The 20,861-nt window shown below is 36.7% G+C and overlaps 2 protein-coding genes across 2 annotated transcripts; both read right to left on the bottom strand.

Annotated features, from left to right (window-relative positions):
• Positions 1–1,943: 1,943 nt before the first annotated feature.
• On the bottom strand, positions 1,944–7,255 carry LOC306871817 (peripherin-2-like). Its single transcript, XM_079419990.1, has 4 exons — positions 6,717–7,255; positions 5,229–5,659; positions 3,960–4,206; positions 1,944–3,186 (listed from the first exon to the last, which is right to left on the bottom strand). Exons 1-4 carry the CDS (start codon positions 6,864–6,866, stop codon positions 2,962–2,964), a joined length of 1,053 nt encoding a protein of 350 aa, XP_079276116.1. The 5' UTR covers positions 6,867–7,255; the 3' UTR covers positions 1,944–2,961.
• Positions 7,256–8,106: 851 nt separating this feature from the next.
• Positions 8,107–20,630, bottom strand: LOC306871542 (uncharacterized protein). Its single transcript, XM_079419559.1, has 8 exons — positions 20,459–20,630; positions 19,886–20,024; positions 15,415–18,280; positions 13,800–13,828; positions 13,389–13,550; positions 11,728–11,794; positions 11,433–11,540; positions 8,107–10,490 (listed from the first exon to the last, which is right to left on the bottom strand). Exons 2-8 carry the CDS (start codon positions 20,005–20,007, stop codon positions 9,678–9,680), a joined length of 4,167 nt encoding a protein of 1,388 aa, XP_079275685.1. The 5' UTR covers positions 20,008–20,024; positions 20,459–20,630; the 3' UTR covers positions 8,107–9,677.
• Between the last annotated feature and the right edge of the window lie 231 nt (positions 20,631–20,861).

Below are 20,861 nucleotides of genomic sequence, written 5' to 3'. Positions count from 1 at the left end.
TTACCTTGGCCTCCAAATTGCCCAGTATCTGTGGGATGTGCTGCACCAACAAATCCAATCCACGGAGACTCCTCCTCGTAGCTTGCAAGATTTAAAGGATCTGCTGCTAATATCTTTGTGCCAGATACCACATATGTTTTGAAATCCTATAGAGTACTTCATGCATCAGAGCTGTTTTGGCAACACGAGAGGGACCTAGACCATATTAGGCAGGTAGTTTTAATATTGTGGCCGATCAGTGTATATAGTGATACTGGAATTTTCATATTAGATGGCAGGAATCTATTCTTTGGACTTACAGTTTTGAATGACATCTTTAAAACCAACAAAGATAACCACTGCTAGAGAAACCACACATTTGTGTAGCTGGACATTTGACTCAAAATGTTCTAGCTATTGAGATACAGCCCTTGTTAAAAACGTCCCCCATGTGCCATCTAACCCATGTCTCCCATATTATATTGTTAATGACATCATTATATAATATTGGTCTGTTAAAAAGTGTTGTTATATTTCACAAATCGTAGATGATCACTTGACATATATACATATATACTGCATATTCATCTTGCCTCATGTATTAACATGCTTTGTTAAGTATAATCGGATGCAGTGAGTTTGAATGCTTGTGCAGCAGTTTGCGTATTAAGAGATTAGCACAGGTTACAGGATAAAGGACGCAGACACACTGGGCTTTCACTGTGCATCCTGCCATCAATCATCATCCTTCATTATCTGTATTTGATATCCAGCTATTTATTTATGTATGTAAGAAAGTGGGTGCATGTCTACCTGGCTCATGCGATTGTGCAGATCTTTCTGCTTGCTTATTATGTGCATAAATGCACCTGAATGCTATTGTGTAGATGTGTAGAAGTTTGATAGAAAGAATCCATAAAAAGACAGAAGCAGGGGAATGTACGGTAGCCGAGAGAGCTCAACACACTGCAACTTCAGAAAACACATGCAAATAGAAAAAGCACCAGCAAATCAAGAAAACATCTTCATCAATTTGACAGCAGGTGCTGCAAATGCTCACAACACAAACAAATAAAGAAACTCACTGCAAATGCTCAACACAGCCAAATTAAAAAAAAATAGTTTGCAGCGCGTTTCTTTGTTTGATTGTGTTGTGAATATTTGCAATGCGTTTCTTTATTTGTTTGTGTTGTGAACATTTTTAGTGCGTGTGTTGTCAAATTGATGAAGTAGTTTTCTTAATTTGCAGGTGTTTTTTCTATTCTCAGCGCGTTGAGCTCTCTCAGCCACCCTAGGAATGCATCTAGTTCCACAATATATCACTACACGACAAAGCGGTTCAAAATGTCAGATTTTATTAGACCTGACAGTTCTGCGAGTGCAGTACAGTGTTTCATAGCAGAGCTTTGAGCATAATCTACACCATCTTTTAACACTTACAATGCATTTAATTCCATGCTGAATGCAAAACAAAAACAGGCTTAATGACAGTGAAGTATTTATTTTTACAACATGCAATTAACATTAGATGAGAAAATAATAATAATAATAATAATAATAATAATAATGGAGAATATGAAAATATGAAATCATGTTTTTTCAGATATATTATATATTTTATAATATATATTTTAATGAATCATTTCCAGCATCAAATAATTTGCTTGTCCACACTGCAAGCGAAAATACAGTGCAATCAAAACCTATTAGAACATACTTAATATACAGTACAGCAATGTGGAGATTGATCAAGGTCGTGGATGGTTAAAACAAAAACTTTGTTTTGGAAGAGAATGTTTTATCTTCTCACACCTGGGTGGTATACGGTGTAAGATTCAGATGATTAGAAGGGGCTTACCCTTGTGAAAAAGAAGTTCACTTTAGCATACTTGAAAAAGAGTACTTATTACAGAAATAAAATACTTTGAAAGAGTACTTAAGTGCAAATTGAATGTAATGTTTTTGGATACTTAACTGCATGTTATGTTCAATTGCTTTTTTTAAATTACTTAGTACATCTTTATATGTAATTTCATAATTAGTTGTCCGTGGTTAAAGAGTGTTAAATGTACTGACAAATATTTACGGAAAACTAAAATATACTTTAAGTCATGTATTTAAATTTATGTGTAGTTACAAGCTTGTAATGATGAATTTGCAATTTAGTAATACCGAATAACACACTAGAGTAAAATTTTAATTAGATAATTGACATAAGCTTTAGTAGGCTAGTCAACGCATCAAAATAAGTGTACCTCTGTAAAGCAGGAAAAAACCTAACCTGACATTATAATAAAGTGCACTTTTTAAAAGTGTACTTAAGAAACATTGTTATGCAAGTTGACACTTAAGTGGCCTTTTTATTTTCTTAATGTTATATTACCTGTAAGTACAGTTTTTAAAAAATATACTTTTAAGATTTGAAATACACCACAAGTGCACATTCACTACAGTTAAGCGCACTTCTTTTTCACAAGGGTATTGATTTGCATCTTTCTGTTATTCCAATCATTTACATATATCCATGTGGTAGCATAGTATTACAGCATAGGCTATATGACACGATTTTGTAAATGGGAAGAAATAAAATAGAACTTTCTGTTAAGAAACTGCTCAGTCATTCAAATATTCAACCATTCATGCTGGAAATTTAAGCATAATGCTAGTCATTTCCCAGGCATTTGGGTTTACTCATCCCAAGACTAGCCATATCATATCTTTGCCATATAAGTGAGGAGTAGGGTGCTGCAGAATTGATAGTAGAATCATTCATCAAAAGAAGGATTTCTCATTAAATTGGGTGATACCGTTAATTTATTTTAGAAACAACCATTTTAGTGTATTAATGAAATATACAACTTTTTGAGATGTAGGTCATTAAGACTGATATATAAAAATACCAAAACATGAATTATTTGATTAGTTGTCAGCACTCACAGCCTCCAACCGGAAACATTTCAGTGGTCAGATAAACCTGACTCTTTAGCTCGTGGTGGTTGTTCCAGTGGCCCCTCCTTCCAGTGTGGTTTCAGGAGGGTTTACCTGGTTCAGCAACAGGAGCTTCAGCACAGGATCCGCATACTCCATGAAGGTCTCCTTCACTCCCTTCTCAAGCAAGTAGCCCTCGGTTTCAATCTCCACATTCTCCTGTCCAGCGATGGCCTCCATAGATGTCTGCAGGAGGCGCACACTGGCCAACACTGAGCTCTGTAGAAAAAAATGCAATTGACAGAATATGAGAAAATGGGTAAAAATAGCTGGTTTGTAGAAGTAAAATCTGGTCTAATAAATATCTGGTCTTTGCATGTTTTGAATGTTGCTCGCTCTTTGATGAATCGCTTGATGTTCGCTAAATGCGTAAATGTAAAAGTAAGTAACATATACAAGCCTACAACAAATTACAAGTAAATATACTATGCAAGCAATGAACTGTAAAAATACAAGACTTTTTATTCCCATATTATGTACTTATAAAGAACATATTCAACATGACCATATTCTACATCCCTAATCCTACCCAATATCTAAACTTAACACAACTACCTTACTAACTATTAATAAGCAGCAAATTAGGAGTTTGTTGAGGCAAAGGTTGTAGTTAATAGTTTGTTAATAGCGAGACTTTTTTTTCATTAATAAATAATGTAGCTAACTAATAAACAACTAAATGTTCACAAATTGAAGCTTATTGGAAAGTGTTCCCAAATTTAGCTTTTGTAGCATATGATACATGGTGCAAGGAATTCAAGGGAACTAAAGTGGCAAATTAAACTGATCTTAGTCAGGGTAGTATATTAGATGTGAATGAAAACAAACCAGTGGTCTGTTCAATGCCTCCTCAGTGGGTTATACTGTCTTGAAAGGGGATTGAAGAAATGTATGTCTATCCCTTGGAGTCTCATTTTAATTTATGCCAAAATAAATCTAGTTTATATCCTGATAAGGTCCATTGTCTGCACGCAAAACCTTTAACAGTGTACCTGAAGCAGAAAGACAGACAGAACTACAGCTCCAATAGTGTTCATCAGCCCCATGTAATAGTTGACCAGGGCTTCTCTGCAACCACGAATGAAGATGTTGAGTTCTTCGGTCTGGTGGTCGTAGTTGTAGTGGGCGGTGTTGTTGGTGATTTTGTACTGGATACAGGGTCTGGGAGAACTAGGGTTACAGCAACTGAAGGGCACACCGTCAACCAAGTAACGGCCATCCACATTGCTCTTAATGCGGCTGGAAGATTGAGAAGGAAATGGAAGAAAAGAACCTTGAATCATTGCAAACTGTTGCTCATAAAGTTACTAATAGTTCACTTAAAACTGTCTTACTTCATGCTTTTAATTTCATTGTACTCACCCAAAAGATTGTTGTATTTACAAATACATTTAAGAGTCCATACTTGAACCTGGTATTAGAATTTGTCTGTTGTGATCTAATAACAAGTCATCAGCCAAGAGACTGTTCACACCAGATATTAACATGAATCTTAAATGCATTTTTGCGAACACTTGTGGTCGTATTTGTGCATGGTCTCTGATTTTGTGACTATACTGAGTATGAACGGTTTTGGACACTTAAGACACTCTTAACTATCATCAATGTCACTGTGTTAGAAACAAAATATCAGATGAATGATGCAAGAGCTTTTCATAGAACTAACTAAGCCATATTGGTCTGAAAGTGATTTATGTTTGAATGAAGTCTTAAGTTCTTCTCAAGTGTCCTTAGGTGTCAGAGCAAATAGGGATGGTAAAAGGATAGTCGACCCAAAAATGAAAATTCTCTCATTTACTCACCCTCATGTTGTTCTAAAGCTGTATAGGCATTTCTTTACATGGTAACACTTTAGTTTAGGAACCAATTCTCACTATTAACTCGTTGATTATTATTGTAGTATGCATATTTCTAGCATATTGGCTGTTTATTAGTACTTATAAAGCGCATATTAATGCTTTATTCTGCATGACAATAGTTTAGATCCCTTAATCCTAACCCATGATCAAATTACGAGTTTACTGAAGCAAAAGTCATAGTTAATAGTTAGTTAATAGTGAGAATTGGTCCCCAAAATAAAGTGTGACGCTTTATTCTGTGGGAAATAAAAGTAGAATCATTGTTCAAAATATGTTCTTTTGTGCTCTGCAGAAGAAAGTCATACACATTTGGCATGAAGGTGTGTAAATGACACGATTTTCATATTTGGATGAACCACTGTATCCTTTTAATACTTTGAATTGACGTTCCCGTTGACTCACTCCTTAACTTCCTTAGTGGTGAAATCCAGGTAACGGTTGCTGATCCACTGCACCTCAAACCAATCCTTGTAGTTGTTATTACCACAGCACTGGAACTCCATCTGAAGGTGATCAATGGTCTGCTTCTGGAAGCAGCGGCCTGGAGTGTCGGTGTCCTTGTAGAAGCGGATGCCGTTCTTCAAGCCGATTTTCAGGGAGGTCTCCAGGCTGCCCTTCATGGCGTAACTCAAGATGACTGAAATCAGCATGAGGGTGGTGAAGAATACTGAGCATCCAAAATAGGGCTTCAGGAAGGTCTTCCATCGTGGGAAACGCCCAGGATCTAGGGCATCCTGGCAGATTCGACTGGCAAAGTAATTGATGCCCATCGAAGCCAGACCCACAATGATCAAGGTGTTGGGAACACAGTGGATGTCTGTGTTGTCCATTACCTAAAGAACAAGATGTGGATGTCAGTCCATTTTGAGCTCAGATTTCTTTTTTCTTTTTTTTGGAAAATTAGCTACTTTTTATTAGAGTAAATTATATGTAATACAGAGCAAACTAACCCCTAAATTACCGTAATAACCCATACACATTTGGAGAATATGGGAGAGCTTTTGGATGATACATTAATAGCAAGCTGTGGCTTTTTTTTTTTTTTTTTCATTATGATTAAGGTAAATTTCATCATTCATTGGGACTGTAGTAAACCAATTAGTAAGTCATTAAGCTTCATGAAAGGATTTCTTTCCTTTCTTTTAAAAATTATTTATTATTTCAGTTAAAGTTTATTAAAGTTTATTTTAATTCAACCCTAACCCTATCCCAGTAAACTAATTTCTTTTGTTTTGTTTTTTTCAGTTAAGCCTGGCTGTAAGGCTGTTCTACACAGAATGAATTGATTAACTTGCCATTGCATATATATTAGGGTAAATTAGAATTTAATTTCTGTTACACAAAATATTATCATTCTCATTTTTGGACTGGTCATTTAGTAAATATGTAATGAAGAACATGCTAACATTATTTTATAGTATCATGCTATGCGTAAATATGGTGCGTGTCAATTAAAATATTGGTGTGAAAAACTACAAAATGATATATCTGATGCCAGTCTTTATCATCAGGTTGATAATGACCCATCTAGACTTTTGAAGAGCTCCTTTGTAAAGAACAGCTCCTTAAGCCTATTATGACCAGCTTAGATAATATTTATATTCGCATAGGTTAATCCCTGCTAGATATTTCTGAAATGTCTGAGCCCTTCACATATTTATTTATTAAGACATTTACAATGTTTTACAATTTAGTCAATGAAGATAAAGATTATATAACTTATATAAACTAAACCAAGAAACATGCAAACCACACAAAACGTTAATTGCTAAACACTGAATGTCAATGCCAGTTTTGAAGTTGAAAACTAATCAGGGTGTCATTATGTAATGCATGAAATTATTGGCAAAAACATCAAGCAAATGAAAAATATGAGGGTTATATGAATACCTCTCCCCTCCTTCGAAGCTCAGTCTTTAAGAAGCATCCTAAAGTGAAGGTAATCGCTCCCCCCAGAGTTGCCAACCATGAGAACAGCCACAAACCCTGGGCCAGCTTGACCCTTTTCTGAAAAGTGAACTTCATCTTACCCACAACCATTGTGAAAGAGTATTGTGGTGTAAACCTGAGAAAAAGGAAGACTAGAAGAGTGTGGAAAAAATGCAGAAGTGTTCAAACGTGGTCAAAATGTGAACTCTCTGAAAGAGGTGCTGAGAATCAGGCTGAAACTGCTGGAGCTTCAAATGAGCTGTGAAAAAAAAAGAAACTTTGTGTAAATCCGTTAAGTTCGCTTTCTTTGTTAGCATACGAGATCAATTAAATTTCATCCAAACAGCGCAGCCGATATTCAGTATGTCGTGGTCACTTAATCCGTTAGCAAAGGTCAGTCCAGATTTTTTTTGGTGGTGATCCCCCCCGAGCCAGATGCCCAGTCAATGGTGAGAGTGGTGCCCTTGCACCTCCATGCCCATGGTTAGGTGAGACACACTGGATTTGGCCAAAGTTAAAGGTCTTGGGCGTCTTACCTGTAATCCCTAAACTATCCTATTACAACAGCCCTCTCCAATGGGAAACAAGGCCACTGTCTGCTCAGCAAAGCCAGTGGTGCATCGCTGCATTGTGTCACGTTTGTAGAGTATAAAGATGATGAATAACGACAAGGAAGAGATTGGAAGGGCTGTGATTTGCCTTCCTTCAAAGTTCAGTCTAGTTCTAGAGAGTCTCTCGGTTCAGAAGTGAAGATGATCAATTCACTGAGGCATAAGAGCAGCCATAATTTCAGCACCAACTTGACTCTTCGCAAACAACTCATTCATTTTAAAATGTGGCTCATATAAATGAAAGGGCAGGTCCTGTTCTTGTTCTTAAATGTAAAAACTAAAACGCCATTTGGACTGTGTGCCTAAAAAGAAACTTTAATTTATACATCATTATACATTATTGATTCTCGGCACTTTCTAGCCTTAACGCATTTGTGGAACGGAGGGCAAAATGTTATTCATCAATGAACTTCACTCTTAAAAAAAGGATTCAGCAACCTTTATGGGAACCTAGGACCTTTTTATGATAATAATAACTATAATAATAATTTATAACAATGTAATAAAATCAAGTCATTCTTAAATCTTCTCAGCTTTTTCACTAAATAGACTTTTGCAGCCCGCTTGTGGTCCTGGCAAACATCATTGCCCTTCATGTTATGTGTGATGGATGAAAAATAACTGTGTTTTTGAACTTTGCCAAGACATCATTGACATCATATAAGAAATCAGGTGAAACTGTATCTAAATGCAATGCATATTAATATTTCCTCCTTTCAAGATAAAAGATTCCCATCATTAATGTTTGTTCTACTTTTATTTGTATCAACATGCAAATAATTAATACAAACTTCAGCAGCAAGACAACACAGAAAATGCATTATGCAAGCTGGTGTATCATTTCATACCAAAAAGTCAAATCAAAATGACATTCAGTTACAACATCCTTCTACACTTGGAGTTTGTCCAAAGAATGCAATATGCTTTTTATTTAATGTTCTATTATATTGATTAGTATAACTTCAGAATAGCATACATTTACAGACAATTATTACATCACAACATACATTCCCATTTTTATAATGAGAAAATGTATATGGGATGAACTATATCACATGGGTAACATTTTTCCTATACTTTTTTAACCTTTCACGAAGAAAAAAACTATGTGAAATAGTCTTATAGTGACTCCCATTTCCTTAGTTTTTCACTCCCTACTCTCTCTTTTAACTATAGTTTTTATAGTTATACGTTAACGATAGTTTTACATATTCATACTTCATGCTGCTGCCATGTCTGCCACACACAAATAAAGCTAATATACAAATAAAGAGTAAAAATATAGATGTAAGAGTATTAGAAGAATATTAGAATAAATATATTAGCACATGCAAACAAAGCATTATTTTGAATGAATGGGAAAAAAATATCTACAGAGCAGTTTTTTGTTCATTATTTGATGCAGTGTTTTGTCTTTATGTACCAAACCAAAAAACTACATACTTTAACAACAGGTAAAATCAAGATGGACAATCAGATGCTGGGAAAGAACCTTAGAATTATCTTTTACTATGATCCTAAACTAAACGGAGCAATCTACAATGAAACCGAATTTGCAGTCCATTCTACTTCTCTAATGAGATATTTTTTCCTATACTAAAATCTGAATATTCCAGGGGAAAAGGTGGGGGCTTGATTATCTATTGGGAATTAATTAGAATGTAAAAAGAGCGCAAGCAGTCCTAAATTGTGAGCATACAGCTGATCCTCATATTTATTGGAGCCTCTATTTGCTGGGAAGCGAGGCTGAAAGCCAAGTTAAACTATATTGGCATATACCATTGGTAATCCTTCTTTTTAAAATCTATTTTGTCTTAATAAACATCAACCAGCATTAAATTGCTGCATTAACTATTAGCAAGATTTTATACTATTTTATATACAGTAGCCTAAAACAATGCATAAATAGCTATTTGGTTATTATTAGCCTTAGCATTATTAGCAAGTGATGCCAGTTGACAGTTGTTTTAGAGGTGGAGCAAGTTACATTTTGGTGAAACATTACAAAGACTAATTAATTAATGTTCCGTAACTCAAACATTAAAAATTAAAGTATTAATACTTTTTAAATTATGTCAAATTTAATAGAAGGTGGAAAGTCACAACTTCGCAAAATCCCACTTTTTGCCATTTAATTAAAAATAAGCAAATTAGGATTTTTCCTCTCTATTTTCTTCCAATTTTTTCATGCACTAGTAATAATGTAAGTTGCCGAAGTGGCTAACCTGTACTTAACCACTAATATTTTCTACATAAGTACTATAATAATCAATATATAGTAAACATTCCTGATTTTAAAATGTCCTTTTAATCACAAGTGTGTACTCTCCCCATCATGAATAAAGTGGTTGAGCATTTTTTGAGCAGACTCCAGACCAACCATCCCATTTCTATCCTCTCCAGCACCATGGCTGTTCGCTTCTCTCCAATTACATACAATCTCATCCGTGTACAACACTTGTCTGGTGCCGGCTTGTGACTGGTAGAGGTCCATCATGGATTTATTGCTCCTCATATGGCCATGATTATCCTGCTGCTGCTCTTGCTGCTTCAGAAGCCCAATGGAATGGATCTCTTCCAGGCTAGCGGAGAGCACGCGAATGGGAGAGCCCAGGTTACGTACCTCTGTGATCTGGTAGCCATCGCATGATGGACCATCAGGACTCTGCTTGAAGCAAGCCAGGCTGACATCCTCGATAGGAACCGGTAGGGTTTCAGGGTGAACGGTGAACTTGAGATGCGGTATCTGTAGGCCACGATGAACTTGATGACATTTGCTTTCCTCACCCCCAGATTCACTTTCTGTATCTATGATTCCCTTCGAATACTGGTTCACCCCCTCCCAACCGCCTTGGCTCTGCTGCCATTGGAAATACAATGCATTTCCATGACTTTCCTGTGAAGCTCTCGGGATGCAGTTTTGTGCCTCCTCTCCCATTTCTGACCAATCAGATTCCTCCTCCTCTGGGAGGGTTCCCAGCGATTGGTCATCGGCATGCATGGAGACTTTGTCATAATGATTACTGTCCATGAACTGAGCTGGAGGTGGTGCGACTGGAACTGGAGTGATGGGATCATCAGACTTCAAATGTTTCACCAGGGCATCCTGTAGCATTGTTGTCACCTAAAGGTACAGGAATGTCGTAAATTAAGCCAACTCGTACTCGGTAAAGGCATATTTCAAATAAAGGGAATGAAATCATAAAATTCCTCACTGTGTTTCTCTCACAATCTTTATTTATTTTTGTAGAATAGCCCCTTATATTCATCATATTCAGTATCTTGACTGAGTTATGATCATTTTTAAAGGAAATATTGGAAGCTGTCACGAATCCGGTTCGTGATCTTCCTTTTACTCACCACCTCCATCACATTGACCTTCATACCACACAGACTGTTACATTTTACCCTGGACTGCATTTCCTATCATTCATTGCACTAAGTAAACACAGCTGTCTCAATCACACACTCACACCTGAGAACCATCACACAATCACACACCCTTTATAAACCATTGACTTCTTTTCACAGATCGCCGTGTATTGTTCTGCGTATAGCACTCCGCTAGTGTTAGCTGCCTTACCGAGCCATTCTGCATTTCTTTTTAGTCTCATGTAATGTTCTGCATTTATCACTGACCAAGTGATACCTGCTTTACTGAGTCTAGTTTCCAGTTCTAGTTAGTCTTGTCATTCCGTGTTGCCTTGTTTCCTTTTTTCTGATTCCTGTCTGTGTATCTTGGATTTACCCTTCGTCTTTCCGTTTGGACTCAGTTTGCCCCTGTTTGGACTATTGCTTGTGTACTCGTATTACCCCTCTTGTCAAGCCCTCTGGATATTGTTCGCTGATCAAAGACCCACGCTTACACTAGGATTACTCTTGTGTCTTCCCCGTGCCATAACCATTTGCTGTTGTTTGACCCTGCCTGTGATTTAGCTATGTTTTTTAATAAAAGCTTGCACTTGGATCCCCTTGCCTCACGTCTCGTCGGCTCCGTTACAGAAGAAACTATGTACTATCTACATAAATATGAATATTACTAATTATAATGAAATCAAACTCTCACATTAATGGTCTCTAGACTTTGGATGGTTGTCTTTGCTGCATACAGTTGTTCTGTGAGCTCTGAGATCCGCTCGTTCAGTCGCTCTCGCTCTCCATCCCTACTTTGAGCCTAAATTAAAGTAGCAAAACAGACAGGGAAGTGAATAAAGTCAATAATAATTTATTGTGAATTTTTAAGTTTTTATGTAAATCAATGGTCAATCAATAATGTAATGTAATTATGAATCCATTTAAATAAATGGGCTTGATTAGGCTAGAACAATTAAACAAGTCTGAAGGGTTAAATTTGGCTTTACCACACAATGCAGTTTTTTCTCCAGAAGGTGATTGGTTTGTTTCGTGCAGGAATAGTTGTCCTGAAGTCTAATGAAACAGAAAGACATAGAAATCTATATGATATATTCACATGAATGCTTTGAAAAAACTACAAATTTCATGTTCTAAACACAGACTGGGTTGCAGTAAATTAAGCATGGTTTAGAGAAAATTGGTTGGTCCAGGTTTTATTTTAAATAATGAGAAATATACAATTTGTCTTTGACTAAAAACAGAAATAACATTACAATCACCCTTTTGAAAAGTGCAAGCTTACCTCATGGTTAAACAGAGATCCAAAGCATAAATAGCTCACGCACCCTTATGAAAAATAAGTACGCTTTAGCCAAATTTTGAAAAGATTATTTATTATGAAAATAACACACTTTAAAAGAATATACTTAAGTGCAAACTGAATATGGTGTTTTAACTGACTCAATTAATTGCAATTATATGAAAATATATTAACGTTTACATTTTTATTAAGTACACGAAGCAAACAAAGGAACTGATGAGTTAACAAGACACAGGTGGATATAATGATGACTAAAGACAACCCAGAAAAACTAGGAGCAGAACTAAAACCAATGAAAACAGAACAGAATAGACATGTAACAGCATGTAAAGAACTTGATTATAATTTTAACTGTAATGTTATTTGGTATTACATTTAAAGTAAAAATAATATATATATTTAAAAGTACAAAATTGCAACTTCATTACAAATGTGTAATTGCACATATTTTCAAATTCACGATAAGTTATGAGCTATTAATTATTAAATTACATATAAAGATGTACTTAAACCCTTAGTTCTCCTTTTGTCTCTGTCCGTTCTCTTTGATTATATGGTGTGTCTACTGGTTTATTATTAAAGTATTTCCTGTTTCTTTGTATGAGTGTTTTATACTACCAAACGTTACACATGTGCTTTAGTACGTTAGTCAACTCAACACATCAAAATATTTCTTTAAAGAACAACAAAAGATTATTCAAACATAATGATTTGAATGTACTTTAAAGTAAAACTTTTAATTTAACATTATTACAAAGTGCACCTTTTAAGTGTACGTAAGTTTAAGACACATGAAAATCTACATCTTTAAGCACACTTAAGTGTTCTTAAGTACACTACAAATGCACATTAAGCTCACTACTTTTTTGAGTGAAGTATGGATTAGCTCAGGTGAAAAAAAGTGAAATCTTCAGTGCTGTTTCTCTTGTTAGAGCAAATCTTATATAAAACTAAAAATCTAAAGCAACAGATTTGTTGTTAAATGTCTTAATTATTCTTTGTTATAAAATTCAGCATGGTCTAGACTGCCCTCTTATATATCCTCTTTATATATTTATTCAACATTAAAATATAGGTGCTACTAAATGAGTAAATGTAGTGTATGTATACAGTGCATGCTGAAGCATGTGCATTGCCCACAGAACCAAAAACCCTGACTGTTTTTAAACAAGGCTGAAAGTTTTAGCTCAAATTATGCTAAAAACTGTGTTTTTGAGCAAGTCTATTTTATGTGCATGCATTATACATGAATAGAATAGAATAGAATAGAATAGAATAGAATAGAATAGAATAGAATAGAATAGAATAGAATGTGATAACACAGTACAGTTTAGTCTTGTGTCTCACCTTGTGAACTGCTCCATTAAACTGCTAAGCTCTATGCGAGTTCTTTGTAACTCAGATTCAAGGAGCTGGTGTCCGGTTTTGAACTCAGCTCCCATACATTCCATTCTCATAGTGGTCTGCAGCAAGCTGTGGTGGAGAGCCTCATTCTGATCCTGTAACATCCTGGATGGAATAAACAGACAGACAGTCCATCAAGCATGCCTTCAAGAAAACACAAACTGCAAGATAAAGAACAATTTTATGAGATATGACATGCCAAGAAGGGATCATTTGCATCTGAGTGTGTCTTAAAGCAAATTGTCTCTACCTCCCAGACGAAGCTGAAAAGCCATGTCCAGAACCAAAGGTAAGGCAATTAGTACTTTAACAGGCAGCATGCAAAAAAGAATGCAATAGTAAACAAAAACTCACATTAACCTCTCCATTTCTAAATCCTTTTCCTGTATAAACATGAAAGCAGAGTCAAACGTGCAAAACCACAACAGCTAATCATAATAATCAGTATATATAAATATATACTAAAGCAATAAGCCCCAAGAAGCCATGGTTTACAGTGAATTTATAACAGCTAAGGGCCGTTGTTAGGCACAACATGGAGCGGAGTGCCTAAAACCACCTCAGCTGTTATAAATTCACTGTAAACCATGGCTTCATGTGACTTATTGCTTTTATAAAACGGTTATTCCATATACGTAGCAAGGTTTCACAAAATAAAACAAAGCAAATCAAATGGAATGATTTTGTAAGAATTACAGAACCTCAGACACTTTGAACTTCTGAGATGGACAACACACACACACAGTGCATTAACATACAGACATCTGTCTCCACATCCCACTGAGAGAAAATGCGGGAAAATGCCTCTCTCACATATGCATCAGTTCCTTTCCATCACCCATCCTTCCCTTAACTCAGCTCACTCAGAATGGTCAATAGTAGAATGTAATGTTCTGCATTAATGCAAGTGATATTTACAGTCATGTTTGGTATCATTTGAATTGTCTCAGAGCGACTGGTACAATGGTCTCATTCTTATAAGAAGTAAACTAAGAGGTAATACAGATCCTAAGAGTTCAGAGATATTTTGCATACTGTAGAGGGTGCGTCAGTTCCCAGTGGTTTTCATGCAAATTACCTTCTGTCCCAAAAGGTGCTGACTCGACTTGATTAAATTGCAAATTACAATTGTTAGTTCCTGTCTCCACCTCGGGGGGTATTGGTCTTGGTCTGAAGTACTTAAGGAAATGTTGCAAAAGGATCGGGGCGAATTCTGTAGCCAGAAGCCCGTAGTGTGGTGTCTCAATACTCACACTATGTATTTCTATAAAGTCAGGTATGCATTCTTTACTCGTAGATTTATCTTTGAGAATTCGATGTTTTGTATCGATATGATTTGATCTCTTTGAATTGCTGTGGAATTGACATATACATACAGTATTTACCTGACTGATAATAAATTGTTACATTTGACCTTATTCTGTTTTACTCTGTAATTATTGACTCTAGTAGATTACGTTGCATCCTTGTTAGAGACATGAGCAACCGAATGAACGAGTAAATATAAAGTCAAGAGTTAACTAGAATAATCAAATATCAGAAGAATACTAATTAGACAAGCAATCAATTTGTATTTCAAGCTAAATACGAGGTCATATTAAAATGGAGTCAGATTAAATAATAAAATGGAGTCAGATTAGAGTTTAATTTAAATTGAAGAACTTTGCATATTGAAAAGACCGAACACGCAGGAACCCTTCATCCACTATTTGGATGCCTTCTTTGGGCCAAATGGGTGGACCTTACAATTTTGATAAAAAAACATTCTTCCGCCAAACAATGTAGTTCCTCAGAAATGGCTGGGGTTGCAACAAGGTGGTTGCCAAGCAACACACAGAAACAAAGAGGTGTATGTTTGTAGAGTAATTTACAACAGCTTTGAACGCAGTTCAACCAATCAGAATCAAGGACCATAATTATACATTTTATACATTTTCATTCTACTTCAATACTAAAGACAAATTCTCACCTTTGGGAATGAGGATGACTCTTGGTAGCTCACTGTGGATTGATCGTCCTGGATAGTGGAGCTAGCAGATGAATCTGATTTGTTAGAAAGTGGAGAAGTAGACCGTTGGCCAACTGGAGAGTGGCGAAGATGGCTTGGGTGATCATCCTCTTTGAAGTGGGAATGATAATGGTTTGATTCAGAATGAAAGTGGTGATGTCCTATGTGGGAATGCTGATTCTGCGATTCTGGATGGTCATGGTGATGATGGTGGGATTCTGGTTGGGAATGATGATGAGATTCTGAATGCTCATGATGTTGAGGATGATTAGTCTCTGGATTAGAATGGTGTTGTGCATTTGAATGGGAATAACTGTGGGATTCTTGAAACTTGTGTTGATGGTAATGATCTGATTCAACAGAGGGGTTATCGTGACTTCCTGAGGGGAAATGGTTAGGATGAGGTTCTGGAGAATTGTGATCACTTTGGTGGTGGAATTCCAAATCGCAAAGGTTTCCTTTAGAATGTGATGTGCTGTGATTTTGGGACTCTGAATATGAGTTGGGATGATTTTCATAATGATGGGGTAAATTAGAGTGTACAGGACTTTTTGGATGACTGTCAGACAAGTGATGTTGATGAGGATTATGGTGAGTGTCAGTGTGAGAAGAATGATCAGGTGTAGAGGATGCAGTTTCTGAATGGGTGGAGTGATGGTGTGAAGATGAAGTGTGGTGACTTCCATGGTGGTGATGTGGTGGCAAAGGTGAATGATGATGATGGTGGTGTGATTCTGCATGAGAAGGATAGTGGTGAGCTTCTGGATGATGGTGAGTTCCTGATTTAGAAGAATGTGTTGGACTGTGATGAGATTCATGATGGCAATGTGACGGAGAAGGGGAATGATGGTGGGAATCTGAATGAAGAGAGTTATGGTGTGGTGATGGGCTACGATGAGTTTCATGGTGGTGATGTGATGGTGAATAATGGTGATGAGATTCTGAATGGACATGATGGTGTTGAGATTCTGGTTGGGCATGATGGTGTTGTGATTCTGATTGAGAATGATGGTGTTGAGATTCTGATTGAGAATGATGGTGTTGTGATTCTGATTGAGAATGATGGTGTTGTGATTCTGATTGAGAATGATGGTGTTGAGATTCTGGATGGGCATGATGGTGATGAGATTCTGGATGGGAATTATGGTGATGTGATTCTGGATGGGCGTGATGGTAATGAGATTCTGGATGGGCGTGATGGTGATGAGATTCTGGATGGGAATGATGGTGATGAGATTCTGAATGGGCATGATGGTGTTGGTTTTCTGGATGGGCATGATGGTGATGAGATTCTGGATGGGCATGGTGGTGTTGGGAATCTTGATGGTCATGATCGGGATGTAATTCTGGATGGGCATGATGGTGATGTGATTCTGGATGGGCATGATGGTGATGTGATTCTGGATGGGCATGATGATGGCGGTTTTCTGTTTCTGGAGAACAAGGACATGATGGTGAGCTATGATTATCTTCGTTGTAATGGTGGCGTGATGGAGACAATTTGTGGTGTGAAGTTCGATGATTCAGTGAATTGAAATGTTCTTTAGGGGCAGTTTGGTGCTTTTTCTGACTTTTGTGGCCATGTTCAGTCCCAGATGAAAGACCTTTTGAAGAAGAACTAGTATAGCTTTTATCACTTTTTGCACTGTCACGTCGATGCCTGGGAACAGCCTGGTGCTGCTGTTGTTGATAGAGGAGGTCCCTTTCAGGATAAGAATGTTTGTTCGAGCAGGAGGTCTTGCTTGAATGTGAGTGCCGATTGGAATGGGAGCGCTTACTTGAGTGAGAATGCTTACTAGAGTGTGAGTATTTGCTAACATGGGAGTGAGCAGTTGAGGTTATGGAGCTAGCACTACTTCCTGGCTGGCTTCTGGTAATTTTTGACTTCTTTTCTCTTTTATGTTCAGGCTTTGGGGACAATGTCTTTGGAGACATTGAAGTTTGACCAGGGCTCAAGGGCCTGTGAACATCTGTTACCCCAAGTGATGTAAGTCTTAATGGGCTAAGTACCTGCCTTGTGATTTCATTCAGAAAGGCAGAAAACTTAATCTTTTCCTTCACAAAGTTCTTACGAGCCTCTTGTTTCCTTTTCTCCAGCCCTTTCTCATCCAAGTCTCCAACACCAGTATGATCTGTTTGCCTTGACAAAACCTCCATAGATTTGGTCTTTCTTATGTTTGCAGCCCCGTTAGCATGATTATGTTGTTGCCCCTTATTGCCCTTTTCATTCTTTTGTTGAGAATTTGTTGCAGTCTTTTTGGCAGTCCCTCCACTTTTTTCTTTGACAGTCAGGTTCTTTTCCATGCTTGTGGACTTCTTCAGTTGGCCATCAGCATCCAATAAAGGCATTGTATCTACATCATCCTCATCATCCTCAAAGGCTCTCCGTCCTCTGCTGATATCCATACATGATTGTGAGTGCTTTGGACGTTGAATAGCTCGCTTGGACACAGTAGGCAAAGGGGCATTTTCCAGACTGGTTTCGGATGACCATGAAGAACATGAACCAGAGGAAGAGGAAGAAGAAAAGCTAGAATTTGAGAAATATGATTTGGAGGAAGAAGATGAAGAGGAATTGGAGGAGGAAGAGGAATCAGAAGAGGAATCAGAACTGGATGAGCTTGATGAAGACTTTGACAAAGAACTAGAGGAAGACCCAGAAGTGTTTGAGGGAGTGACTGAAGCTTTAGATTGAGTTTTCTTTTTCGGTGTGTGATGTTTATCCTGATGTTGTGGATAATGATGATGATGGCGGCTATCAGTTTGGGGGTGATGATGGTTATAATGCTCATGAATGTGATGACGACCACTGCTGGCATCTGAAGCACTATAGATAAAAGTGAAGAAAAAATAATTAGTGGATCTTACTAAGTTACTAATTATTAGCTACTGCTACTACTTATTAAAATCCCATTACTTATGTATAAATTCATCCCACACTCATTTGTGCTGTAGATGTAACAGAGGCCAGCTAGTAAGAGATGTGCAGGTAAACCTCACTCCTTTAATTTCAAAAGGGGCACTAGCAACTGACACTAGAGCCTGCAGTCTTTTGCGTCTTTGTAGGCGAACCCACCTCCCATGCCGGAAACTCCAGTTGGAATCCCACATAGAGTGGGTCAAGTAGAACCAGAGGGGTTACATTGGTACCGTGACCTGGATGGATGTGAGGTTTAAGGGGGTGAGTGTAAAAGAGGCCAACTAGAGCTGTGCAGGTAAACTTCACTCCCCTGATCTCAAGAGGCACAGTAACGACGAACGCTAGAGCTTGTGGTCTTTACCAACCTTGTTAGTGTGCCCACCTCCCATGCTGGAAACACCAGCTTGAATGCTGCTTGGTGTGTGGCGAGTAGAACCAGAGGGGTTACTTAGACATGAATAATACCTTAAAACCATGTGCTTTCTATTGATTTGGGCTAGTCAACAACCACTCAGGATTTTTTTAAGTCTGTTAGTTTCGCCTCTTTGTCACCATGTTTGAAACCTGCAGTTGGAGTTATTTGTGGAATTATCATCTTTACGTGGGTTGTGCCTCAGTATGGCTCCTCAGCATGGATGAATCTAATGTTTTGAGGTTTATGTGAGAGCTGTCAGTCAACTCATCAGTGTGGATATTCACTGTACTTCGGAATTACAGATACTACGTCTTGGAAGTATGTCCAAAATAAGTTTCACCAGAAAATGACATCTGAAATGTCTGCCAGGTTTGTTCTGACCAACTGAAAAAAAAGTTTTGCGCAACCAATGGTGATTAAATTTAATGATCGCAAAGTTAGCTCAGATCATGTCAAACTGTGCAAATTATTATTATTGTTATACTTTGTTCTCAAATTGTTATTGTTAACAACATCAGCATTGTGTGACTACATATATTTAGTGTGTTTTAGTGTTATCTGTAGATTTCGATTACTGTACAATTTAATCTCTAATTGTCATACCATTCAAATGTCATCGAAAGAATTTCTTCTTTTAACCTCAAAAAGCCATTTAATGTTCCTTAAAACTCATTCTAAAATGACAAGTTTAATTATTCCAGCTGCTGTAAGAAGAGGCTACAAATGATCCGCCACCTGCAGCATTCACACATCCAATATAGCCTACTAGCCAGGACTCCTTCTTTATATATACAGACATGACGTAAACTTGGAAAACATTATTACAAGCTTACCGTTGTGAATTGTTGAAGGTAAAGAGATAGTTTTGAACACTGATTGGTCATGTACTTGCTCAATTGATTTTAATAATTTTTAACCAAAGAAAGAACGGAATGCAGTTTTAAGAAAATACTGTAATTGTTTCTAATATTGCTAAGTTTGCTTCAAGATTACAACCATGTCTATTGTGCATGTTTATATTTATATATTCGTTTTAAAAATGTTTTTATAATGTTTCTTTTTTTTTTTTTTTTTTACAAATACGTCATTTTTATTACCTCTTATCCTCATGTTCTTCTGGCAGGTGTGCACCACAATGGTGATGATGAGATGAGTGGCGATGCTGATGATGAGGATGATGATGGTGTTGACTATGGTGATGTATCTGCTGATGAGCCATTGTCTATATTCTTGCTTCTTCTCAGAAAGACAATTTAATTAAATTTAACAATTTAACTTGTTTTGTAAAACTGTTTGTTTCCTGAGCAACAAATCAAAAGTGTAATAGAGAGTACTGTTGGAATACATAATAGATATGGTAAAGGTTTGGTAGTGGTAATTTAAAATGTAAAAATATGTATTGCCAGTTACAAAGCAACAAACATTGTGCACGTGGTAAAGCATGGAATATCTGACTGAATTACTGACATTTTATGAATTGGCATTTAGATTTTAGATCTAAACAAATGGGTTTATGTAATATACAGTATATTTGATCTAAGAAAATATAAACAGGAATTAAAAGAAATTACTTAATGAATACTTACAGGTGTCAAATAAAATTAATACATACCTCATTTTTTAAATTAGCATAAAATACAAGTTATATATGTGGTATTGCAATATCTTACCGTAAAATGTTCAAAAATGCCAACAGAGAAAAGAAGCCAGACTTCCTCAAAGGATTAAAGAAAAAATAATATTGTGTAAAATCAATTTAAAAACTAAATTTTAATTCTTAAATTTCAAACAAATGCAATTTGAGCAAACAAATGTTGCTTTCTTGAAAGGTTCAAGAGAGATGATGAGAGCTCTGGCATTTTCACAACTTTTCTATCCATGTCTGTCCGGCCCCTTTATCTGACATGGCTGATTTTCCAACAGTCATCAGCACAGTGTGAGCACCAGATGTCAATAATTCCTATCTCATTGTCTGAAGTGCCCATGGCAAATTTGTGCAGCAATGACAATAACATCAATTCACAGCTAAAATAACATTTGGAAGGGAGATTATTTTCCATGGTAGGCATGCCT

The sequence above is a fragment of the Barbus barbus genome, assembly GCF_936440315.1.
Source record: "Barbus barbus genome assembly, chromosome: 6".
NCBI classification, from domain to species: Eukaryota; Metazoa; Chordata; class Actinopteri; order Cypriniformes; family Cyprinidae; genus Barbus; species Barbus barbus.
This window is presented reverse-complemented; position numbering and strand designations above follow the sequence as displayed.

Coding starts and splice junctions, on each gene's coding strand:
- LOC306871817 (XM_079419990.1), bottom strand. CDS start 6,866: ATGGTTGTGGGTAAGATGAAGTTCACTTTTCAGAAAAGGGTCAAGCTG. Junction 4,207..5,228: donor ACCACTAAGGAAGTTAAGGA/GTGAGTCAACGG, acceptor TCAATCTTCCAG/CCGCATTAAGAGCAATGTGG. Junction 3,187..3,959: donor TGTCTGTCTTTCTGCTTCAG/GTACACTGTTAA, acceptor TTTTTTCTACAG/AGCTCAGTGTTGGCCAGTGT.
- LOC306871542 (XM_079419559.1), bottom strand. CDS start 20,007: ATGGCTCATCAGCAGATACATCACCATAGTCAACACCATCATCATCCT. Junction 18,281..19,885: donor GAAGAACATGAGGATAAGAG/GTAATAAAAATG, acceptor TTTTATCTATAG/TGCTTCAGATGCCAGCAGTG. Junction 11,795..13,388: donor TTAATGGAGCAGTTCACAAG/GTGAGACACAAG, acceptor CTGTTTCATTAG/ACTTCAGGACAACTATTCCT.